The sequence below is a fragment of the Phyllobates terribilis genome, unplaced genomic scaffold (assembly GCF_046119375.1).
Source record: "Phyllobates terribilis strain yellow unplaced genomic scaffold, ASM4611937v1 Scaffold_1__5_contigs__length_1240528914, whole genome shotgun sequence".
Lineage (NCBI taxonomy): Eukaryota > Metazoa > Chordata > Amphibia > Anura > Dendrobatidae > Phyllobates > Phyllobates terribilis.
In genome coordinates this window covers 874,626,374-874,653,439 of record NW_027362761.1, presented here as the reverse complement: position 1 = coordinate 874,653,439, position 27,066 = coordinate 874,626,374, and the positions used below count along the sequence as shown (strand labels likewise).

Below are 27,066 nucleotides of genomic sequence, written 5' to 3'. Positions count from 1 at the left end.
AGCATGCCGCTGCAAGATGCTGTGGTAGCCATGCTGGTTCAGTATGCCTTCAATTTTGAATAAATCCCCAACAGAGTCACCAGCAAAGCACCCCCACACCATCTCCTCCATGCTTCACGGTGGGAACCAGGCATGTAGAGTCCATCCGTTCACCTTTTCTGCATCGCACAAAGACACGGTGGATGGAACCAAAGATCTCAAATTTGGACTCATCAGACCAAAGCACAGATTTCCACTGGTCTAATGTCCATTCCTTGTGTTCTTTAGCCAAAACAAGTCTCTTCTGCTTGTTGCCTGTCCTTAGCTGTGGTTTCCTAGCGGCTATTTTACCATGAAGGCCTGCTGCACAAAGTCTCCTCTTAACAGTTGTTGTAGAGATGTGTCTGCTGCTAGAACTCTGTGGCATTGACCTGGTCTCTAATCTGAGCTGCTGTTAACCTGCGATTTCTGAGGCTGGTGACTCGGATAAACTTATCCTCAGAAGCAGAGGTGACTCTTGGTCTTCCTTTCCTGGGGCGGTCCTCATGTGAGCCAGTTTCTTTGTAGCGCTTGATGGTTTTTGCAACTGCACTTGGGGACACTTTCAAAGTTTGCCCAATTTTTCGTACTGACTGACCTTCATTTCTTAAAGTAATGATGGCCACTCGTTTTTCTTTACTTAGCTGCTTTTTTCTTGCCATAATACAAATTCTAACAGTCTATTCAGTAGGACTATCAGCTGTGTATCCACCTGACTTCTGCACAACACAACTGATGGTTCCAAACCCATTTATAAGGCAAGAAATCCCACTTATTAAACCTGACAGGGCACACCTGCGTAGTGAAAACCATTTCCGCTGACTACCTCTTGAAGCTCATCAAGAGAATGCTAAGAGTGTGCAAAGCAGTCATCAAAGCAGAAGGTGGCTACTTTGAAGAACCAAGAATATAAGACATATTTTCAGTTGTTTCACACTTTTGTGTTAAGTATATAATTCCACATGTGTTAATTCATAGTTTTGATGTCTTCAGTGTGAATGTACAATTTTCAAAGTCATGAAAATACAGAAAAATCTTTAAATGAGAAGATGTGTCCAAACTTTTGGTCTGTACTGTGTATATATATATATATATATATACCGTACATAATATACAGTATATTACATATGGGGCTATTTATACATGTAATATATTATAGGTGGCCATATATACAGTATATTACATATGAGGCTATGTATGCATGCAATATATACGTGGCCACATATAGACATATTTTACAGTATATTACTTATGGGACTATGTATACAGATAATTTATATTATATATGTGGCCACATACACATAATATACAATATATTACATATGGCACTATGTATACATGTAATATATATTATATACGTGGCCATATATACAGAATGACATATGGGGCTATGTATACATGTTATATATTATATACGTGGCCACATAATATACAGCATATGACATATGAGGCTATGTATACATGTAATATATATTATATACGTGGCTATATATAAAGAATATGACATATGGGGATATGTATACATGTAATATATTTTATATACGTGGTCATATATACAGAATATGACATATGGGGCTATGTATACGAGTAATATATAATATATAGGTGGCCACATATACAGAATATGACATATGGGGCTATGTATACGTGTAATATATATATTATATACGTGGCCACATATACAGAATATGACATATGGGGCTATGTATACGTGTAATATATATTATATACTTGGCCACATATACAGAATATGACATATGGGGCTATGTATACGTGTAATATATAATATATACGTGGCCACATATACAGAATATGACATATGGGGCTATGTATACGTGTAATATATATTATATACGTGGCCACATATACAGAATATGACATATGGGGCTACGTATACGTGTAATATATATTATATACGTGGCCACATATACAGAATATGACATATGGGGCTACGTATACGTGTAATATATATTATATACGTGGCCACATATACAGAATATGACATATGGGGCTATGTATACGTGTAATATATATGACATACGTGGCCACATATACAGAATATGACATATGGGGCTATGTATACGTGTAATATATTATACGTGGCCACATATACAGAATATGACATATGGGGCTATGTATACGTGTAATATATATTATATACGTGGCCACATATACAGAATATGACATATGGGGCTACGTATACAGTGCTGGCCAAAAGTATTGGCACCCCTGCAATTCTGTCAGATAATACTCAGTTTCTTCCTGAAAATGATTGCAATCACAAATTCTTTGGTATTATTCTCTTCATTTAATTTGCTTGCAAGGAAAAAACACAAAAGAGAATGAAGCAAAAATCAAATCATTGATCATTTCACACAAAACTCCAAAAAAGGGCCGGACAAAAGTATTGGCACCCTCAGCCTAATACTTGGTTGCACAACCTTTAGCCAAAATAACTGCGAACAACCGCTTCCGGTAACCATCAATGAGTTTCTTACAATGCTCTGCTGGAATTGTAGACCATTCTTCTTTGGCAAACTGCTCCAGGTCCCTGATATTTGAAGGGTGCCTTCTCCAAACTGCCATTTTGAGATCTCTCCACAGGTGTTCAATGGGATTCAGGTCTGGACTCATTGCTGGCCACCTTAGAAGTCTCCAGTGCTTTCTCTAAAACCATTTTATAGTGCTTTTGGAAGTGTGTTTTGGGTCATTGTCCTGCTGGAAGACCCATGACCTCTGAGGAAGACCCAGCTTTCTCACACTGGGACCTACATTATGCTGCAAAATTTGTTGGTAGTATTCAGACTTCATAATGCCATGCACACGGTCAAGCAGTCCAGTGCCAGAGGCAGCAAAGCAACCCCAAAACATCAGGGAACCTCCGCCATGTTTGACTGTAGGGACCGTGTTCTTTTCTTTGAATGCCTCTTTTTTTTCCTGTACACTCTATGTTGATGCTTTTTCCCAAAAAGCTCTACTTTTGTCTCATCTGACCAGAGAACATTCTTCCAAAACGTTTTAGGCTTTCTCAGGTAAGTTTTGGCAAACTCCAGCCTGGCTTTTTTATGTCTCAGGGTAAGAAGTGGGGTCTTCCTGGGTATCCTACCATACAGTCCCTTTTCATTCAGACGCCGGCTGATAGTACGGGCTGACACTGTTGTACCCTCGGACTGCAGGGCAGCTCGAACTTGTTTGGATGTTAGTCGAGGTTCTTTATCCACCATCCGCACAATCTTGCGTTGAAATCTCTCATCAATTTTTCTTTTCCGTCCACATCTAGGGAGGTTAGCCACAGTGCCATGGGCTTTAAACTTCTTGATGACACTGCGCACAGAAGACACAGGAACATTCAGGTCTTTGGAGATGGACTTGTAGCCTTGAGATTGCTCATGCTTCCTCACAATTTGGTTTCTCAAGTCCTCAGACAGTTCTTTGGTCTTCTTTCTTTTCTCCATGCTCAATGTGGTACACACAAGGACTCAGGACAGAGGTTGAGTCAACTTTAATCCATGTTAACTGGCTGCAAGTGTGATTAAGTTATTGCCAACACCTGTTAGGTGCCACAGGTAAGTGACAGGTGTTGTTAATTACACGAATTAGAGAAGCATCACATGATTTTTCAAACGGTGCCAATACTTTTGTCCACCCCCTTTTTTAGGTTTGGTGTGGAATTATATCCAATTTGGCTTTAGGACAATTCTTTTTGCGTTTTTTTCATTGAAGACAAATTAAATGAAGAGGATAATACCAAAGAATTTGTGATTGCAATCATTTTCAGGAAGAAACTGAGTATTATCTGACAGAATTGCAGGGGTGCCAATACTTTTGGCCAGCACTGTACGTGTAATATATATTATATACGTGGCCACATATACAGAATATGACATACGGGGCTACGTATACGTGTAATATATATTATATACGTGGCCACATATACAGAATATGACATATGGGGCTATGTATACGTGTAATATATTATACGTGGCCACATATACAGAATATGACATATGGGGCTATGTATACGTGTAATATATATTATATACGTGGCCACATATAGAGAATATGACATATGGGGCTATGTATACGTGTAATATATATTTTATAAGTGGCCAGATATACAGAATATGACATATGGGGCTATGTATACGTGTAATATATATTATATACGTGGCCACATATACAGAATATGACATATGGGGCTATGTATACGTGTAATATATATTATATACGTGGCCACATATACAGAATATGACATATGGGGCTATGTATACATGTAATATATATTATATACGTGGCCATATATACAGGATATGATATATGGGGCTATGTATATATGTAATATATAATCTATACGTGGCCATATATACAGCATATGGGGCTATGTATACATGTAATATATATTATATATGTGGCCACATATACAGCATATGACATATGGAGCTATGTATACATGTAATATATAATCTATACGTGGCCATATATACAGAATATGACATATGGGGCTATGTATACGTGTAATATATATTATATACGTGGCCACATATACAGAATATGACATATGGGGCTATGTATACGTGTAATATATATTATATACGTGGCCACATATACAGAATATGACATATGGGGCTACGTATACGTGTAATATCTATTATATACGTGGCCACATATACAGAATATGACATATGGGGCTACGTATACGTGTAATATATATTATATACGTGGCCACATATACAGAATATGACATATGGGGCTATGTATACATGTAATATATATTATATACGTGGCCACATATACAGAATATGACATATAGGGCTACGTATACGTGTAATATATATTATATACGTGGCCACATATACAGAATATGACATATGGGGCTATGTATACGTGTAATATATATTATATACGTGGCCACATATACAGAATATGACATATGGGGCTATGTATACGTGTAATATATATTATATACGTGGCCACATATACAGAATATGACATATGGGGCTATGTATACCTGTAATATATATTATATACGTGGCCACATATACAGAATATGACAGATGGGGCTATGTATACGTGTAATATATATGATATACGTGGCCACATATACAGAATATGACATATGGGGCTACGTATACGTGTAATATATATTATATACGTGGCCACATATACAGAATATGACATATGGGGCTATGTATACGTGTAATATATATGATATACGTGGCCACATATACAGAATATGACATATGGGGCTATGTATACGTGTAATATATATTATATACGTGGCCACATATACAGAATATGACATATGGGGCTATGTATACGTGTAATATATATTATATACGTGGCCACATATACAGAATATGACATATGGGGCTATGTATACGTGTAATATATATATTTTATAAGTGGCCAGATACACAGAATATGACATATGGGGCTATGTATACGTGTAATATATATTATATACGTGGCCACATATACAGAATATGACATATGGGGCTATGTATACGTGTAATATATATTATATAAGTGGCCACATATACAGAATATGACATATGGGGCTATGTATACATGTAATATATATTATATACGTGGCCATATATACAGGATATGATATATGGGGCTATGTATATATGTAATATATAATCTATACGTGGCCATATATACAGCATATGGGGCTATGTATACATGTAATATATATTATATATGTGGCCACATATACAGCATATGACATATGGAGCTATGTATACATGTAATATATAATCTATACGTGGCCATATATACAGAATATGACATATGGGGCTATGTATACGTGTAATATATATTATATACGTGGCCACATATACAGAATATGACATATGGGGCTATGTATACGTGTAATATATTATATACGTGGCCACATATACAGAATATGACAGATGGGGCTATGTATACGTGTAATATATATTATATACGTGGCCACATATACAGAATATGACAGATGGGGCTATGTATACGTGTAATATATATTATATACGTGGCCACATATACAGAATATGACAGATGGGGCTATGTATACGTGTAATATATAATCTATACGTGGCCACATATATAGAATATGACAGATGGGGCTATGTATACGTGTAATATATATGATATACGTGGCCACATATACAGAATATCACAGTTGGGGCTATGCATACGTGTAATATATATGATATACGTGGCCACATATACAGAATATGACAGATGGGGCTACGCATACGTGTAATATATATGATATACGTGGCCACATATACAGAATATGACAGATGGGGCTACGTATACGTGTAATATATATGACATACGTGGCCACATATACAGAATATGACAGATGGGGCTACGTATACGTGTAATATATATGATATACGTGGCCACATATACAGAATATGACAGATGGGGCTACGTATACGTGTAATATATATGATATACGTGGCCACATATACAGAATATGACAGATGGGGCTACGTATACGTGTAATATATATTATATACGTGGCCACATATACAGAATATGACAGATGGGGCTACGTATACGTGTAATATATATTATATACGTGGCCACATATAGCACACAGTATACAGGCAGCTTTCTGACGGAAACCCCCCGCCGCCGCCGCCTCACACCTCGGGGATAAAGGAGAGGGAGGTCACATGAAAGCTCTTGTCACCAGAGAATAAGGATGCTGCTGAAAAGCGTGAAGTTTATTATCCCTGCCCGCCCGTCCTTCCTTCCTCGCCCGCGCCATGAGCCCCCGCAGGACGAGGCAGTGTCACTCCCCTCACTCCGACCCCCAGACAATAATAATAATAATGGCAGCCGTGTCCCTGCGGAGAGCTGCGGGGGGAGCAGGAGACGTGGCTGCCGCTCTGGAGCCGAGCGGAGGATTTGCTGCTCTGTGGAGGGGGTGTAATAGGAGGAGGAGGGGGCGACTACAGAGAGAGCAGCGGCCGCCGTGTGTGCGCCTCTGATTCCCGGTGTAATTTGCAGCCAATCATCAGTAGGTGTCCACATCCCTGCATCCTCCTCACCTCGGCGCCAATAACTCTCCACCTCTCCGCTGCCTGCCTCCCTCCCTCCTTCCCTCGCCTCTCCCATCCCCCTCCTGCTTCCTCTCCCCCTCACCTCCTCCTCCCCTCGCAGCCCCCCCATGCCTCTCAGCCACACGCAGAGAAAGAGAGAGAGACTGACTGACTCCCAGGCTGCCTCCTCCCGCCCTCCCTCCTCACACACATCGACTGGAAACTGAGTGGAGAGCAGCGCACAGGGAGAGCCAGCCAGAGACACACACAGTGAGGGGAGAGCAGGACCACCGAGACCGGCGGCGGTACCATCCTCCTCCTCCTCACACATGTACTCTGTTCTGTAACACCAGCAGGGGGGAACTAAGTGTCCATGTCCTGGAGCTGCCAGGGCACCTGGAGTGTGTCCCTCCTGCCCAAGGTGCCATGTGTGGGGGGCATTAGCGCAGACAGCAGCAGTGTGCAGCCTCCGCTCCTCCATCCAGTGGTAAGTACCCGGATTGTGTGCCTCCAGCTTGTCCCCCTCCTCCCTGCCATCACCCAGTGCCTGTGCCCTCTGCTGTAATGTGACTAATGGTAAGTGCTGCTGGATTCATTTATTAATTAATCTGCCCCTCCCCCCAGGATGGGAACTGTGACCTTTGCTCTGTATGGAGTCCCAGCAGACATGGCATATTACCAATCCCCTGGCACACCAATACTCATTAAAGAGGGCACCAACTATGTGTGTTCTCCCTACCTGCTCCATGCCACTCCAGCTCATCACTTCTTCATTATTTCTTCTTGCCACTACTTTCCTGTACTTCATGTATGTTTGTGATGAGGGCACATTTGTTGTTTCCTGGCATAACTAGTTTGCAAGTTTCCACGTTGTATTATGGCAGGAGCCGTCTGTCCCGTGCATGCTTATTCCCTTTCTCCGGGTTGCATTATGGCAGGGTCGTCTCTCCCATGCATGCTTATTCCCTTTCTCCGGGTTGCATTATGGCAGGGTCGTCTGTCCCGTGCATGCTTATTCCCTCTCTCTGGGTTGCATTATGGCAGGGTCGTCTGTCCCGTGCATGCCTATTCCCTCTCTCCAGGTTGCATTATGGCAGGGTCGTCTGTCCCGTGCATGTTTATTCCCTCTCTCCGGGTTGCATTATGGCAGGGGCCGTCTGTCCCGTGCATGCTTATTCCCTTTCTCCGGGTTGCATTATGGCAGGGTCGTCTGTCCCGTGCATTCCTATTCCCTGTCTCCGGGTTGCATTATGGCAGGGGCCGTCTGTCCAGTGCATGCCTATTCCCTCTCTCCGGGTTGCATTATGGCAGGGGCCGTCTGTCCCGTGCATGCTTGTTCCCTCTCTCCGGGTTGCATTATGGCAGGGGCCGTCTGTCCCATGCATGCCTGTTCCCTCTCTCCGGGTTGCATTATGGCAGGGGCCGTCTGTCCCGTGCATGCTTGTTCCCTCTCTCCGGGTTGCATTATGTCAGGGGCCGTCTGTCCAGTGCATGCCTATTCCCTCTCTCCGGGTTGCATTATGGCAGGGGCCGTCTATCCCGTGCATGCCTATTCCCTCTCTCCGGGTTTCATTATGGCAGGGTCGTCTGTCCTGTGCATGCCTATTCCCTCTCTCCGGGTTGCATTATGTCAGGGGCCGTCTGTCCTGTGCATGCCTATTCCCTCTCTCCGGGTTGCATTATGTCAGGGGCCGTCTGTCCCGTGCATGCCTATTCCCTCTCTCCGGGTTGCATTATGTCAGGGGCCGTCTGTCCAGTGCATGCCTATTCCCTCTCTCCGGGTTGCATTATGGCAGGGGCCGTCTGTCCCGTGCATGCCTATTCCCTCTCTCCGGGTTGCATTATGGCAGGGTCGTCTGTCCTGTGCATGCCTATTCCCTCTCTCCGGGTTGCGTTTAGCCTGGAGCCTTTTGGGGCAGCCTTTGTACTGCTATCAAACCCCTGAGTGTCGGAGGCTTGGCTTTCCTTGATAGAGGGCACAGACAGCGGTGCTTCCTCTTGGCAGAAAGAGCAAGGTCTTACTGGGATTTCAGATCCCTATCAGTATTCTTGGAGGATACGGCTTGTAAAAAAAGGAAGAATTGTGGCTCGTGTATTTCCTATTTCTTCCCATATTGACATTCTGCTGTGGGCATGGGGATAATGCCATATTCTAGGAAGTAAATGCGTCATTAATCTAATTCTAGGTTTAATTAGTGGAACTGATAACCGTTCTGAACTTTGGGTATTTGCATGGCTGAGCATCCCTGAGTAGGAATCTCTAGATTATTAGGGAAATGGGGCTGCCATGGTCCAGCGAGTGGTCCGACTTGACTTGCTAATTTCTGCTGGAAAAGATGATGATTAGATTGTGAGCGTTGGTGTTTACTATGCAGATGTCTAGATCATATGCTGGAAAAGTTGGAGGCACTATAGTGCTGGCGGCCCCTATGGGGAGACAATGCCGCCTCTCCGGTCCTGTTGTGTGCAGGTGCCTGTTATTGTCACTGTGTGCTGTCACCAGGGCTTAGGATGCAGAGGGCTTCTCATTCTGTGATTGTAAAGAGCTCAGCCTCCGTACAGCTGCTGGCTCTTAGATAACACCACAAGAATATGAAATTGCCTGACTTATTTTTATCTGGCCCCTTTCTCATCTCTTCCTCTCCTTGCCTTGCATCCGCTCTCCCTCCTTCACATTGCAGGGGCCCACCTCCCCACTCCCCATCATTTAAATGGCTGTTCCAATTGAGACCTGTCCTTGGTACATTGAATTAAGACCCTAGCAGTGCCAGCTGTGCTGGGATTCAAACTAATGACCGTCAGACACAGAAGGACACTGTGGCAGCTGGTAGTTCCTATTTTGCCTGCCTTTTTAGTGGCGATTGTGTACAGGCGGCCTCTCACTGGCATTGTGCTTATACTCGGATGCATTGTCGACTTTCTCAGCACTTAATTTGCTAATTTCCTGTTCATTTTTCTCTTCAAGCCCATTTTGCTTGCAGCGTTTCCGTGCCTTGACAAGACTTTGTTCATGCATTTCATAACGTTAAATGCCCTCTGGTTAGAGGTACCATAACCCTTTCCATCTCTGATTTACATGTCTTTTGATCTCTACTTTCTGTCTCCCTTGGCATTTGTCAACACCCCCAATTTTGCTCTCCTCCTCCTCCTCCTCCTCTCCCCTCTCACCAGTCTCAGGTATTCTATCCGGCTATTAATGCTATTATGCAATTCAATTATGTTCGGGGGAATAGGAGGGGGTGGGGGAGTGATATTTATTAATGTGATGGAAATGATTTTGACAGTGTATTTATTTTTTTCTTTCTTTCCCGTGCACCTTTTTGGAATGATTCTCTTTGTTTTACTTGGAACAGTTGGCGTTTGTGATAATGCACAAGAAGATGCTCCGTGACAAACTGCTGTCTGCTGAAAAATCACCTACAAAGAAATAAAAGGCACTTCTCCCGATTTCTCAAGCCCACCAAAATCGAGATCAAATCAGTTGCTTATTGAGGGTCTCACCCAAAAATAAAGGTGACTGAATTAAGCAGTTTCGGTGGTTTCCCCCCTCTCTCCCCTCCTACCCCCTTCCACCTACCCTCCTCAGAGATGTCCAATATGAACACTAATGTTTGTGTGGAGAATGGACAGAACCCTGAGGCTGCCGTGCTCCCCAAGGATAACCTGGTGGAGGGGGCTTTGAACAGCCTCATGGATTACAATTCGGAAATGGAGAGGTATAGGTCCTTTGCTACCTTTTACAAAACCAATGGTGCGTTCCCTCAGGCTGCTAAGATTGCCAGGATCACCACTCCTATTTTCCCCAGTGCCCGGATTGGCATGTCTCCTTGGAACTGTGATAATGCAATGCTTTGGGGAAGGAAATCAGCAGCTATCAACCCTAATAGGACCAGCATGCACAGAAACGACTCCCAAAGGCTGGGGAAGCCTGGCGGAGCGCCAGAGTCGTTGCAAATGGCAAATAATAATTTCCTTTCCACCTTATCCCCTGAACACTGCAGACCTTTGGCAGGGGAATGCATGAACAAGCTCAAATGCGGCGCCGCTGAAGCAGAGATAATGAATCTCCCTGAACGCGTTGGAACTTTTTCCGCTATTCCGGCTCTAGGGGGCATCTCATTACCTCCAGGGGTCATCGTCATGACAGCCCTTCACTCCCCCGCAGCAGCCTCGGCAGCCGTCACAGACAGTGCGTTTCAAATTGCCAATCTGGCAGACTGCCCGCAGAATAATTCTTCGGGAGCCGGCGGGAACCCTGCCAAGAAGAAGAGGAAAAGGTGTGGGGTCTGTGTGCCCTGCAAGAGGCTCATCAACTGTGGAGTCTGCAGCAGTTGCAGGAACCGCAAAACAGGACACCAGATCTGCAAATTTAGGAAATGTGAAGAGCTTAAGAAAAAACCTGGCACTTCACTAGAGGTCAGAGGAGATGATTCTTTCTTTCCCTGCCTTCCCAGCTCCCTTCTTCCCCCTATCCCTCCACCCCTCCAGTGCTTCTTGTCTGGCTTCAAGACGCATTATCCCTTTTCTGATACCTCCTGCGGGTTGTGAGGTTGTCATTTATGCACAGCCAGATGTGCACAGAGAGGTTATTGGTGTGTATGTGTGTGTGCCCATACCGCTTGACACTTTTACAACTTTTTCTCACACATAGAAAGTATTAACCCTGCACTACCGGGGAGGTACAGTATATATTGTGTGCGCAAGATCATCTCAAGATCTGAATTTATTTTCAGTGTCATAAGATTGTGTTTGAAGAGCTGCTGTACCAAGTCCTATTAAATTATACAGAAAATGTATGTAAAATGTTTTTTTTTTTTGGTCCTGTAAAGTCCTAACCACTAAACTAATGATGAGTGAAATCTGCAATAAACTTTATCTTACACTCCAAACACCCATGTGCGTGTGTGTATGTGTGAATGTGTTGCTGCCAAACTGGGTTTTTTTTGGACACTATGTGCTGTGAGTCTTAATACTGAAGTGCAATAATGCCTGCTGTATTGCTACTGATAAAGCTTTTTTTTCCTTTTTGTCTGGTCCAAAGTTCCTGTTTTTTCCCTTGCATTTCATAGATTTGTGTGGGAGTACAGATTGAGATGTAGATAGCGGATACACAGGTATACATGGAGTTTGTGCTGAGGCTTAAAGGGGAAATAAGACCAAGAGTACTTTCTATTTCTTGGCCCAAGCTGCTTGACCACTATGGATGCACATCAACTTTAGAATACACCTCACAAAGCATCTAATTCTATGCAACCGAGAAACTAAGTTTTACAAAAGTTACATGTCTGTTTGCCAATATCCTGTAACAAGAGGTTGAAATGATTTTAAAAGGCAAGGAGTAGTAAAAGAAGGTATACTCATTAGTTCACTCACATTCCTCCAGAGCAGGCTGCTTTAGTGGTCTATCTGGGGCCAGGAAGGGATGATGTTCAGTTCTTTGGTCACATAACCACTGAGGCCCGTGATTGTCTACCACGTCATTTGAGTGATCTTTGGTCACATAACCATTGAGGCCCATGATTGTCTACCACGTCATTTGAGTGAAACCGATTCATTTGAGTCTCCAGACTTGTAGCCAGTCACAGGCCTCAGTGGTCAATGGTGATCAAAGAACTGGATGTCATAATTTCCTGATTTGGCAGAGACCACACTAGAGTTGTCTCCGCTGAAGCATTGGGTGTTAGAACCAGTAAGTACACTTTATTCTAACTATTTTATCATAGTCCCTGCTTTTAAAGCTGATTTATGACCAGATTTACTAATACAAACTGAATTAGTTATTAAATTGATCCCACAGGCCTGTTGAGTCTGGTGTACAGTTATGGCCAAAAGTTTTGGGACTGATGTAAATTTTGTTTTTCAGTTTCCTACTTTAGATCATATAGGCTAATGTTTCTATGGTTACTGAAGTACAATTAAAAGCATTTCATAACTTTTTACACTTTTATTGACAAGTACAGCCAATTTATGCAAAGCCTTAATTTTTACAGCGCTGTCACTTGTTTTTCAATACTTTTGTCCAACTTCTGGGCCAAATCCTGACTGATGGCAAACTATTCTTGTCTAATCAATGCTTGCGTTTCTTACAATTTCTGTGTTTTTCTTTGTCTCTTTGCTTTTTGAGGATTGACCAAAGGTTCTCAATGGGATTGAGAACTGGTGAGTTTTCTGGCTATGGATTAAAAATGTAAATGTGTTGTTCACCAAGCTACTTAGTTATCACTGTTGCCTTGTGAAAAGGTGCTCCATCATGCTGGAAAAGCATTATTGGTCTTGGAGAATATTTTTAGATTCCATACTTTATTTATGATATTGTTTTTAGGCAAAACTGTGAGTGAGCGTACTCCATTTTATGAAAAGCAGCCCCACACACGAATGGTCTCAGGATGCTTTACTGTTGGCATGACACAGGACGTATGGCAACGCTCACCTTCTCCGGACAATCCTTCTTCCAGATGTGAAGTCTGAAGGAGGCCTTATCAGAGAAAATAATTTTGCAAGAAGTACAGGGATTGGACAGTAGACGACTAAAGTAAATTATTTTCTCTCGAGAAGCCCCCTTCAGATGGTTTAAGACATAGGGAACAATGATTGGAGAAAAAAAGGTGAGCACTGCCATGAGCAAAAGTGATAACAAAGTGGCTCGGTGAAATTTTGGGTCCATGGCCAGGAAACTCCCCAGATCTCAATCACTTTGAGAACCTGTGGATAAACAAAAACACAGAAATTGTGTTCAACTCCAAGCACTGATTAGACAAGAGTGTGTTGTCATCAGTCAGGATTTGGCCCTGTAGCTCATTATCCATCTGTCAGAGCAAATTGCAGAAGTCTTAAAAAATAAGGACAACATTGTAAATATTGAGTATTTGCATAAACTTGGAGAAGTTGTCAATAAAAGTATAAAAGTTATGAAATGCTTAGAATTGTTCTTCAGTGACCATAGAAACATCAGAATAAATTATCTAAATACACTGAAGAAGCAAACTATGAAAACCAGTCTCAAAACTTTTGGCTTGCACAACTGCATTTGGCCAGGAGTTCCTGTGATGTTCCATTCAACTGAATGGGGACTGCAAAAATCCATCTATTCAGGAGTATAGAATGAGTCCATCCACCATTAGAAATATGTGACAAAAAAATCTAAAAACGACTAAAAGCAGCAAACTTTATGAAGACCAAAATCTGTATCGGTCTCAAAACTTTTGACCACGACTGTACTTAGCTTTGCATATACTTGTCAAAATGGCTGTATAGTCCTGACCTGTAGTCCAGTGAAAGAGTCCATGAGTTTAAGGAAGTACACCATCTTCCTCAGGTCTAATATCGATTTAATAATGCATGTTGTATTGTGAAATCTGGTGAAAAATCTACTTTAATTTTTTAATCCATTACAACTGCCTAAAACCAACAGTTAAAAGACTATTCTGGTTGAAAGAATCTATCACCTATCCGCAGGATAGCAATAACTTTTAGATCTGTCCACCAACCGACAGAATGGAACACTTTTATCCGGATTAGAATGCACACGCTCAACCACCACTAAGTTTAGTCTCGTTAAGATTGCCTGAGTGCTTTATTTGGATTATTCTGGCAGTCAAATAAGAAATGAATGGAGCGGCGGTTGAGTATGCTTACTGCTGGTTAATTCTAATAGGACTAACTCCTTCCTGCCGGAATAGCCCATTATAGGGGTTGTCCTGGGCTTTACTATTAAGATTGATAGTGTCATTTGTCAAACTCCCACCATTCTTATAATGATGGCCTATTTTAGCAATAGGCCATCAATATTAAAGGCCCAGACTACCCCTTTATCTGTTGTTTTAAGGCTAACAAACCAGTTGATCTACTGTATGTGTGCTTTTGCTGTAGAAAACAAAGGCTATGTAATCTGTTGTCTGTAAACAACCATTTCAGGCTGAGAGAGCCTGATAGTAGTGTTCTTCAGTGGTTTCACAGACCGGAAGTCCAGAAATATGTCCACCTCCATGAATATTTCTTTACCTCCAGAATCTCCTGTTCTGGAAACTTTTCCATTTGTATAAGTGAATGCTATGAGCAGCTCTTAGAAGCTTTACTGTTTTAAGCTTTTGACTTTAGGCTGTTTCTCTTTCACCGTACAAGTATTATTTTTTTAACTTTTGTAATAAAGGCCATGCAGACAGTGCTGCTTTATCATTTACAGAGTACAAGCTTGATTAATGTAACTTACTTGGTAGAAACATTGTGCTATTTCTGTTGTAAATGAGACACGGAAGGTTACTCCTTTCATTCATAAATTATCAGCCTCCCGACTCTTTCAGTAATGAGCTTTGTTTTACGTCTAGTATCTTCCTGCAATTAGAATAAGTCCAGTCGTTATCAGCATGGCCCAAGTTGTGGCCCGCACAAGCCCTCAGCCTCCACCATCTCTGCCTGTGTCGCCTTTTTGCGGAGCCCAGGGCACCTAAAGATTTTCATATAAGTCTCTGCGTTTCGTCTTGTAAACTAAGTGAAGTGGTAATTGTTTTATTGATATTAATAAAGCCATTGAACTGCTGGAAGTTTCATCCTTTCCCCACCCCACAAAATCAATATACAGCTGACAGAGTGATTTATAGTGTGCGGCCCTTAGTTTATGTAGGTTTTTATTAGAGTTTGTGCATTGTTTCCTTGCAAAGAGATATACTGTCAATGTTCTCAGTGCTGGTGAAAACCAAGGTATAGGTAACCGTATCCGTCTCTGAAATGCAGTATTTTGATACAACGGTTGTGTCTTTGAGTCTGAGAATTGTTTGTTCTTTCTGGATTAGTTGTTTTTTTACATTTGTACGGGATTGTATGCCCTTAGAGAAGAGGAAGTCATTTGTAGCTTGGGAACAGCTTTCTTTTTGTGCAATGATTTTATGATTCGTAATCATGCAGTATCATAGTTGTGACTTCATTGTAGCCAGCATGTCTTTGGAATTTATATAAAATAAGCTTAGTTACTATATAATAAAAAGGTATGTTGCTATCAGATATGATTAACATTGTAGATCGTCACCATTTTCAAGATCTTTGCTTACTGTTGATATATACGGGAGCGTTCCTGATTACATCCTGAGGCTGGAAACATGTGCAACTGACACAAGCGAATGGCTTCTTATAATAGAGCGACTGAGTGCATTACACAGCATTTGCATTGCATGCTTGGAGTATGTGTTATTGTCAGAAGGCCTATCCATAGACACCCATTCACCAGATGGAGGTGGAAAGAGTATCCTTTTGTCCTCTGTTCGACTACTAAATCTTCATATACATTTTTTGTTTGTATACAACTACAGTACACTATATTATAAAGAGATCCTCCATTAGAAAATGTATTTCATGCAGGAGACTTTTTTCTACTCTAATGTAGTCTGAATGCAGGCTACACATATGGTATAATTGGGCAAAATCAGTTTTCAGCTTTTGAATGTAAATACATTCTCCATTTTACTAACCGCAAGCAGAGATCTTGAAAATGGTGAGAATTTTACAATAAACAATGATAAAACATTAACAAAACTTAACCCCTAAAAGACTGTCATTATGGGGCAATTGTGAAGTTTGTTTAATGGATCACTGGTGATTGATTCTAAAGTATCTGATCATATTAATTACTACAAATCCTTCCTCAATTGATTCATTTATTGGTTACTTTTATGTAATTCTGTGCTGATCCAAATTTTTGAATTGTGTAGTGTGGTTGATTACAATTATAATGTCTATCACCTGCTTAAAACTCTAAAGGTACCAAACACCCTAGATATCTTTTGGCTGACAGTTTTCTCCCATGAGTCCCCAGACACATGAACTCCTGGATCATCATAGTGTTCATGTATTTTCAATAGGAAGCGCGGAGTATTTATTGGTAGAACAAAAGGATTGGGTGTTAGGGATCAACAAGCCCAATGGTTTTTCAGTTCCACTGAAACCAGTGGGTTTTCTTCAATGTATAGGGGAGCCTTGAATCAGCACTTTACTGAAAATGTGTTTTCCTTATGCAGTGCAGCATAGGGTACTAAAGAATCGTGTAGAGGCTTTTGTGTATACCTTCTTTATACTTGTGTTAGTTGATGTGCCTTGTCTGCAATCTTGATTTCTTCTTCCCATTTTATATGGTTTTCCTAACATAGACTACATTTCCCATGATGCCAGTGTCTCATCATATTATTCTTACTTTGATCTAATGGCAGCCCCTGTGATAGATCAGTGATTATAGAGCTGCTGTCACCTGAGGTGTACAGCAGAGTCTCACTATATGATGTATACAGCAGAGTCGCAGCCTGTCCTATGTGATGAATACAGCAGAGGTGCACTGTATTGTATGTGATCTACATAGCAGAGTCTGTGTATCCTATGTGATTGTGATGTATATACAGCAGTCAGTGTATCCTATGTGATGTATACAGCAGTTTCAGTATATTATATGTAATATATACAGTACAGACCAAAAGTTTGGACACACCTTCTCATTTAAAGATTTTTCTGTATTTTCATGACTATGAAAATTGTACATTCACACTGAAGGCATCAAAACTATGAATTAACACATGTGGAATTATATACTTAACAAAAAAGTGTGAACACACTGAAAATATGTCTTATATTCTAGGTTCTTCAAAGTAGCCACCCTTTGCTTTGATGACTGCGTTGCACACTCTTGGCATTCTCTTGATGAGCTTCAAGAGGTAGTCACCGGAAATGGTCTTCCAACAATTTTGAAGGAGTTCCCAGAGATGCTTAGCACTTGTTGGCCCTTTTGCCTTCACTCTGCGGTCCAGCTCACCCCAAACCATCTTGATTGGGTTCAGGTCTGGTGACTGTGGAGGCCTGGTCATCTGGTTTAGCACCCCATCACTCTCGTTCTTGGTCAAATAGCCCTTACACAGCCTGGAGCTGTGTTTTTGGGGTCATTGTCCTGTTGAAAAATAAATGATGGTCCAACTAAACGCAAACCGGATGGAATACCATGCCGCTGCAAGATGCTGTGGTAGCCATGCTGGTTCAGTATGCCTTCAATTTTGAATAAATCCCAAACAGTGTCACCGCAAAGCACCCCCACACCATCACACATCCTCCATGCTTCACGGTGGGAACCAGGCATGTAGAGTCCATCCGTTCATCTTTTCTGCGTCGCACAAAGACACGGTGGTTGGAACCAAAGATCTCAAATTTGGACTCATCAGACCAAAGCACAGATCTCCACTGGTCTAATGTCCATTCCTTTTGTTCTTTAGCCTAAACAAGTCTCTTCTGCTTGTTGCCTGTCCTTAGCAGTGGTTTCCTAGCAGCTATTTTACCATGAAGGCCTGCTGCACAAAGTCTCCTCTTAACAGTTGTTGTAGAGATGTGTCTGCTGCTAGAACTCTGTGTGGCATTGACCTGGTCTCTAATCTGAGCTGCTGTTAACCTGCGATTTCTGAGGCTGGTGACTTGGATAAACTTATCCTCAGAAGCAGAGGTGACTCTTGGTCTTCCTTTCTTGGGGTGGTCCTCATGTGAGCCAGTTTCTTTGTAGCGCTTGATGGTTTTTGCAACTGCACTTGGGGACACTTTCAAAGTTTGCCCAATTTTTCGGACTGACTGACCTTCATTTCTTAAAGTAATGATGGCCACTAGTTTTTCTTTACTTAGCTGCTTTTTTCTTGCCATAATACAAATTCTAACAGTCTATTCAGTAGGACTATCAGCTGTGTATCCACCTGACTTCTGCACAACACAACTGATGGTCCCAACCCCATTTATAAGGCAAGAAATCCCACTTATTAAACCTGACAGGGCACACCTGTGAAGTGAAAACCATTTCCGGTGACTATCTCTTGAAGCTCATCAAGAGAATGCCAAGAGTGCGTAAAGCAGTCATCAAAGCAAAAGGTGGCTACTTTGAAGAACCTAGAATATAAGACATATTTTCAGTTGTTTCACACTTTTTTTGTTAAGTATATAATTCCACATGTGTTAATTCATAGTTTTGATGCCTTCAGTGTGAATACACAATTTTCATAGTCATGAAAATACAGAAAAATCTTTAAATGAGGTGTGTCCAAACTTTTGGTCTGTACAGTGTATATAATATATAGATAGATATAGTAGTCTCATTCTATGTGATGTGTATATATAGCATGGTCAGTGTATCGTATGTGAAGTACAGTATATAGCGGAGTCTTAGTTTATCCTACGAGGCAGATTTATGGCACTTTTTGCTGCCCAATGCAGCCAAGCACAGTGCAACTTTCATTTTTCAAGAGTAGAATACAATATAAAAGCCTCTTTCATTGGCTGATGTGAACTGCAAAAGCAAGTTTTTCTTTTTAACAGTTTCATAGTCTTCGCCCATATCTTTACCTCCATGAGAGGACAGAGGAACGAGGAGGGTGGAGCTGGGAGTGCAGGAGTCTGAGAGTGTCCAGGAGGGATGTGAAGGGTGATGATGTCACGCTGAAGTTCACAGGAAGTCAGAGATTCACTTCCAGGCTACACTTTAGCGCATTTACTGGACTGTTTGTCAGAGTAGTGATCACATGACTCAACTTTTCATAATAAAGAGAGGGAAATTAATAGATGTAACTAAGATAGGATGAAATATTGATGGCGAGTAAGTGTTATATGTGCAAAAAAACAAAAATTCTGGGGTGCTGTTTTCAACTTGGAAGTTGGACTAAAGGAGAATAACCAAATATGTCACATACAAAGCTCTTTATTGTGCATGACAATTGAGGAAATATTAATATCTTACTTTTATTGAAGCAGGTTATCGATTTCCATGCCCCTATGATTACACTTTTTGTCTCTGCTTTGTTGAGTCTTTTTATACTGATGTTTTATGGATTCATTGTGAACTCATGCCAAAAGCCGCCATTTCTTCTGTATTACTCGTGAGGATTATGTTTTCAATCCATGATGTGAACAGAACTTAGGAAAGCAGTATTATCATGAGGACATGGATATGAATAGCTGCTGTATCCTCAAAATGGACATTTAAGTTTCTATAGAACCTTGATCTCAATATAAATATAGCGTCAGTATGGAAGTGCCTTTATATTCTGGTATGGAAACACCTGTAAAGGACATATCCAGCAGTGTATATCTTGCTAGTAAAGGTGGTAGGGGCAACGTGAAGAACCTTCAAGTACATGACATTTCCTGTGGGCCTGCTTGATATTTGACATGCCTTGTCCTTGTCAGAGCTCGTTATCATTATATATACCATTATGTGTTAATACATTTGATTACGGGTTACCATTGTAGGATTTTTATGTGTTAAAACATTACAGGATTGATTACTACTTATTCTCTTTTTTTTGCATTTATCATTAAGCGTCTTTCTGTGGATTATGCTGGCACTTGGTAAATAAATCTGAATCCCAAAGGCTATTTTTCCTTAACTATGACATACCTTACCGAAACTGATGGCCCATTAACTTCTAAGTAAATGTGGAGCAGCCGGCCCGGCCGCTGGAGTAAATGAATGAATTAGGCAGTGTGCTTCAGCCACTAAATGCCAACCTCCCAGGCTGTAATTTCTCATCCAGATGTTAGTGATGCCAGCATGGTGGTCCTCATGTTTTGCTGTTTAATACCGCTACCGTTGCTCAGGAGGAATGTACGTTTCACCACCAGAGTACAGCCTTAATAAATCTATACAGATCTTAATTTCTTGTTGCAATAATCCTACAAAACGAGTCAGTACTTTTTCAGCCTGTAAGTTTTGATTATTTCCACGAACAGAAAAATTGTGTGTTGGTTATTGAAATCGGATGTATGCATGCGACAGCAATTTTTCAGTAACATAGTCATAGGGAACCACGGCTTCCCTGCAGGAAGAACCACAGGTTCTCAGGGCAAGGAACATTAATTCCAACTGCTTTGAAAGCTTTTATCACATCACTCTTGAAACAAAAAGGAATTAATTGTGAAATTCCTGTGAGTTTAAAATTTCACACTTGAGATTTTAGAATTGTTATATAAAGTGTGTATTTCATGTATTGGTTGTATGTGTTTGGAATTGCTGCAGTGCTGGTCTAAGGTTTCTGTTGAGAGGAAAACCTCGGACATACAGGTTTAATGGATGCCACTGTTGCCCATAGGATAAAATGTTTAAAGAAGAATGTATACATTGTTGTGTGTTTTTTACTAGATGTGTCTAAATTGAATAGTACAGTACAAAAAGATGGTACCCCAATATATACCGTAGCTGACATAAGACAAAATGGCTGTTGGCCTCTTGAAACAATGGGAGTCTATGGGTACATCTGATGTATGCATTAGGAGCTTTTTGGTGCAGGGGAAACGGCCTGATTTATTCTTGTTTTTCATTACTTAGCCACTGTTTTAAAACTGTCTAATTTACTTTACGATATTAAATTGTTTTCAGTAGACAACCCCTTTTATCACATAACTATAGGATAAGTGATAACTTATCGATTGATGGGGGTGAAACCGCTGTGAGCTGCACTGATCGGCAGAACAGGGAACTTTTATCCCCGTTAGAATAGAGAGGAAGTGCGCATGCTCGATTCATTCCCTGTGGGACTACCAAGCACTACGCTTGGCTTATTCCGGCAATCCCATAGTGAATGGATAAAGCAGAGGGTGGGTATTAGACCTACCACTCCATTCTAACGTGGATGAAAGTTTCCTGTTGGGTATAAAAAAAAAAAAAAAAAAAACATTCTGCCATTTGCTGCAATTTCCAATGATCAAACCCTCACCTGTCCTTTTGATAGGTAATAAAGAAGGTTGTCCAGTGAAAACAAGTTAAGATCAATCTGAAATAAAAACATTGAGAAATGGGACAGATTGTTTGCAGACATTTTTGTAAGTGGATGGACTCATTCTATACGCCTGGATTTCTGCAGTCTCCATTTAGGTGAATGGAACATCACAAAAACTCGTGGCCAGATGCAGTCGTGGCCAAAAGTTTTGAGACTGACACAAAGTTTGGTTTTCATTGTTTGCTTCTTCAGTGTTTTTAGATCTTTTATTCTGATGTTTCTGTGGTTACTGAAGTAGAAGCATTTCACAAGTTTTTACACTTTTATTAAGAAATACTTCAAGTTTATGCAAATAATCAATATTTACAGTGTAGACCCTTATTCTTCGAGACTTCTTCAATTTGCTTTGGCATACTGGATATCCGCTTCTGGGCCAGAACTTGACTGATGGCAACACATTCTTGTCAAATCAGTGCTTGGAGTTTATCACAGTTTGTGTTTTTGTTTGTCCACTGCTTTTTGAGGATTGATAACAGGTTCTCAATGGGATTGAGATTTGGAGAGATGTCTGGTCATGGACCCAAAGTTCCAATGTTTTAGTCACCGAGCCACTTAGTTATCACATTTGACTTGTGCTGGAAAAAGCTTTGTTCAGCAAATTGCTCCTGGATTGTTGGGAGAAGTTGCCCATGGAATATTTTTAAAGATATCATTCTTTATTTATGGCAGTGTTCCTACGCAAAATTGTGAGAGAGCCCCACTCCCTTGGATGAAAAGCAACCCCTCACATGAATGGTCTCAGGATTCTTTACTGTTGGCATGACACAGGACTAATGATAGCCCTCACATATTCTTATCCGGTCAATCATTCTTTCCTATGTCCCAAACAGTCTGAAGAGGGCTTAATCAGAGAAAATAACTTTACCCCAGTCCTCTGCAGTCCAATCTCTGTATTTCCTGCAGAATGTCAGTCTGTCCTTTGTTTTCCTTGGAGAGAAATGGCTTCCTTTCTGCCCTTATTGACATCAGGCCAGTCTCCAAAGACCTTCGCCTCACCGAGTGTGTAGATGCACCGATACTTGCCTGCTGCCATTCCTAAGCAATCTCTGCACTGGTGTTGAACTTGGTGGTTGTTCTTTGGCACTGTGACGCTTTTGCAGCAATTGAAGCTCTGTCTTTAAAGTTCTTGATGATCTGAAAAATGTTTGATTTAGGGGCAATCTTACAAGCATCAATGTCCTTGCCTGTAAAGCCCTTTTGATGCACAGGATTGATAGCTGCACGTGTTTCTTGGTGTTAACTGTTGTTAGCAGGAGAAGACATTGATTTTAAGCACCAGCCCCCCTTTCAAAGCAAGCAGTCTGTTCTTATAATTCAATCAGCATAACAGAATATTAGTTGCCTTGTCTTCATTAACAATTTCTCCTGAGCTAATGAGAAAGTCACTGAAATTACATAAGCAGGTCATTTTGTGACATGGCTGACGTTCAGTGGAAACTTCAGCCATGTCACACTGTGAACACCCAGCAACGTTACAGTTTTACTGTTTATGCACAGTGTAAACTAAACAGCACTATGATTTTTGTATAGTATGCTGCCATCTGGGGAAAATAAATTAAAATTGAAAATTGTATAGCAAAATGTATATAACTACACAGACCTTACTTACTGACTACAAACATTTTTAAAATTGATACTTCCAAACTGTGCAATAAAGGGTTAAGAGAGTTTCCATGGCAAGGAATGAAGGCAAGTTTTTGGCAATTCCTCTGATCTTAATCTATCAATCTAGAATTAAATGTAAATTGCCACTGATAGAAAATGAAGCGGCAAACTTTGTGTAATCAAAATTTGTGTCCGTCTCAAAACTTTTGGCCACGACTGTACATTTAGCTATTAAGGATTTCCTCTTGTGTTGAGTTGTTACTAATTTACATCTGCATCTTATGTTAGGAGAATTCTCATTATGTGAGGGGGTTGTCCAGGATTAGATAAAAGGATCTAATAAAAGTAGTTACTGGAGATTCCTGCTGCTTTTTGCACATGTTCATTGTGCAAATGAAGATGCAATTTCGCTCCACCGTGCACATACCTGATGCTGCTAGTTTGGTCCCAGACATCTCCATTAATATATCATTTCTTTCATTACCTAACACCAGTCTTGAGATGACATGTTTGGCGTTGGGTATTTTGGTGAACCCAAACCTAGTGACTTTTTACCTTTTGAAGAACTTATCCAGGATTAGAAAAAGGGTTCTTATTTCAGTGCCACTTTTGTTTATGGGTTGTGCCTAGAATTGCAGCTCTGTTATACTTACTGAAACATTCATGAGCCGCAATACCAGACACAAGACAGTCCATTTTGACATGAACATTTATGGCAAATTAAACTACCTAACTGGTTACCTTTAAAAAGGGTTGTCTGAAATCTAACCTTTAATTTAATATTATTGTTTAACAATTACATTTTTAAGAAATAATGTGACGCATTTCAATTAAAAATTGAATTACCGTTCCCTCTCTACACTAACTTACTATCAGTGTTTTTTCTTCTTGCATAAGTTGATGGGGGTTCTCCAATTTGACGGCATGGAAGGGCGATGCTGCAGTCACTGCCACAGTTGCAGTTACCAGCCTGAAGCTGGATGTTATGGGCGTTGATATCATCTGTGCGTCATGTGGCGCACAAGTGACAACGTGCCAGCCAGGCAAATCATAAACTGAGCCTGGGATCCCAGAGGGTAAGGGAATTCGAGCAGCTCGTTGACCACAGCCAGAAGGAACTGACCTGGACCATTATAGCCTAAAGCGATTCGCTCATCTCCATCTGATATATTGAGCATGCGCTGGTTGTCAATTCTGAGGCATGCTCAGTATGCTCTCCCTGCTTGCAGTTGTATTACTTTCAACGAACACTTTTCTTCCTGGCTCATCACTCCTCTTTTTTTAGCCAATGGAGAAGCACAATGTTATTATGCACTAAAAAATAATAGAGAGAAGAGAAGTAGTACTTTGCCATTATTTTTATAAACTACTTCCTTAGGCTTGGTACAGAAGCATGTCTGAAAAATCATTGAAATTTCATCCGTATTGTCATTCATATTCCATTTCTGTGTCATCCATCCGTCTGTTTTTTACAGCTATGTGGCATCTGTGGTTATACATTAACAGTTTAAAATGTACATGATCAAATACAGTTTCCTACATTAATATTGGCAATGTAATCTGTAAAATTCTGATGCAATACATATGATCCATGTGGGATCCAATTGTTTTTCGCACCCATAGACTTAAAAAGGGCAAGTCTCATCTGAAATATAGAAAAGAATAGTGCAATTTTTTTTTTTTTTTGAGGCGGATACTCGGTTCATGTGAGAGAACTGTCATCTGAACACCCTTATTGAATTAAATTTGTCAGTGTGCTGTCCGATTTTTTTTTTTATTATTATTATTTATATATAAATATATATATAAAAAGCTCACATCCTTATGATAAGAACCTCTGAACGAGCCCTATGCCATAGGTATGCTCATGGTGCATATATTAAAGTACTTACTGATACTTGCCGATCGTTCTCCTTTTGTTCCTGGTATTGTTCCGATCCTCCTCTTCTTCAGAGAGCCTCATGGGCGTCTCATAGACTTCCATTAAGAAAGTGACTTACATTTACTGAACAGGCTACTTAGAATAGAGGTCACATGAACAGAAGAGGATCGGAATGATACTGGGAAAAGAAGAAGACTGCAGTCGATGAGTACCCCCTATGGCTAAAGGGGTAAATATTTTAAAGAAATAAAAACACCACAGTGCTACTTTAAGTAACAGCATCCTCTAGCAATCTTGGAATATAACACTAGATTTCTTGCCCTTGAAATGTTCCCGTCTCCCCGAAAAAAATGATGCGGTGGAGCTATGAATGATAGGCCATACCATCTGTGTAGTAAAACTCATCTAATGGCTGATTACATAATTCTTTCCGTAAAGCACCTGGTAGCGGGGAAGCATAAATTTTCCTTTGCATTATTACATCAGGCGGAGACAGCATACCAATTTCAGCTGCCAGAAAGATTACTGTAGGAGACTTGGGTGCACATAAGGGTGAGTTATCCATAAAGTTTAGGGATCATAATGTATCGGTGCAGCAGGGTGCATACACATTTGTCTGTCCATAGAAGGTAAAGTGTATTTTTGAATCTCTGTGCTGCTTTTCATTTGTCGTGGTTTTTTTATTTTTTTTATTTCAGGGCAAATAGACAGACTTGGGTGTGAACAAAATGTGAAGGAGAATAATTAGGCTTGAAATATGCAAGTCTGCGTCCTTTATGAATGAATGTGATTACCCACCCTCGGATGTGTCTGACACAGAGTCAGTCACGAGACCGTTCTTTCAGCGGCACTGAGCTCGGTTGCTGGGGTGACAATTAATTAGTACATGGTTTGTCATCAATATATTCTAGAAATACCAGGATACTATTTTGCATGCTACTGGGTGATATGGCAGATTATGCAATAAATAAGGAAAGTTGTATATATGGTTTCTTTATGTCTCTCATTTAGATTACTATTTATTCCATAAATTGTTTTATGGTGTTGTGGGGGGATATATATCAAGGAGGTTGGTGATTACAAGGACCCTCATAAATCCTTCCTACCATAATCGTTGAATTCCTGAATAATTAATGGTTAGAGGGGCTGTTTCAGTTCATGCAGTAATTGGTGTTCTCATCCTATGCCAACAAATCACTATGTCTGTCCTTGTGATGTCAGTGTGGTGAAGAGAGGCAGTGACAGACAGGAAGGACGTAAAGAAAGGGAAGTTCTCTACAAGTCAGGCCAAGTTTTGAAATTGACTAGCAACGTTAGGAATGTGCTAAATAAAACAACGCAACCTAGTGAACATGTGAATTCATTATTGGAATGTCGGTCTGGCATATTTTGTTAGTATGGGAATAATTTGAAGCATTAATCTTAAGAACTCATACACACTTGTGTATTGTAGATCCGGATAATTTTTTTAAAATTATTTTTGGGCACTTTTTTATGCACATAAAGTTGTTTAATACAATGCCTGTTCTAGTGGATTTATCTTGTTTCTGGTGTTTACAGTTGTGCATGTATATGGTTTTTTTTTGTTTGTTTTTAATTTGTATTTTTGCCACGTTAAAAAGCAGAAAAATTTTTAATACCCACCATAAAAATAGAGTAAAAAAAACCCTGACAACTTAGAACACAATATAGAAAGGGAATGCAATACTGTAATATAAATGGAACAAACTTCATAAGATTTCCATTA

General features: G+C 40.6%; 1 protein-coding gene and 1 long non-coding RNA gene across 5 annotated transcripts in view; one reads left to right on the top strand and one right to left on the bottom strand.

The window, feature by feature from the left end:
* LOC141154037 (uncharacterized) overlaps positions 1-7,113 on the bottom strand; it is a 28,210-nt gene extending 21,097 nt beyond the window's left edge. Inside the window, exon 1 of the long non-coding RNA XR_012247388.1 lies at positions 7,065-7,113. This is a non-coding gene — a long non-coding RNA (uncharacterized lncRNA). The remainder of the gene's footprint in view (positions 1-7,064) is intronic.
* Positions 7,023-27,066, top strand: part of CXXC4 (CXXC finger protein 4) — a 161,455-nt gene continuing 141,411 nt past the window's right edge. The window contains exons 1-2 of one of the 4 annotated variants that reach the window (XM_073639408.1): positions 7,023-7,631; positions 10,409-12,065. In XM_073639408.1, coding sequence (XP_073495509.1) covers positions 10,644-11,603 — 960 coding nt within the window. In that variant the 5' untranslated portion in view covers positions 7,023-7,631; positions 10,409-10,643 and the 3' untranslated portion in view covers positions 11,604-12,065. Of the gene's footprint in view, positions 7,632-10,408; positions 12,066-27,066 lie in introns of those variants that run through there. The other 3 variants (XM_073639402.1, XM_073639424.1, XM_073639417.1) reach the window with 3 other exon arrangements.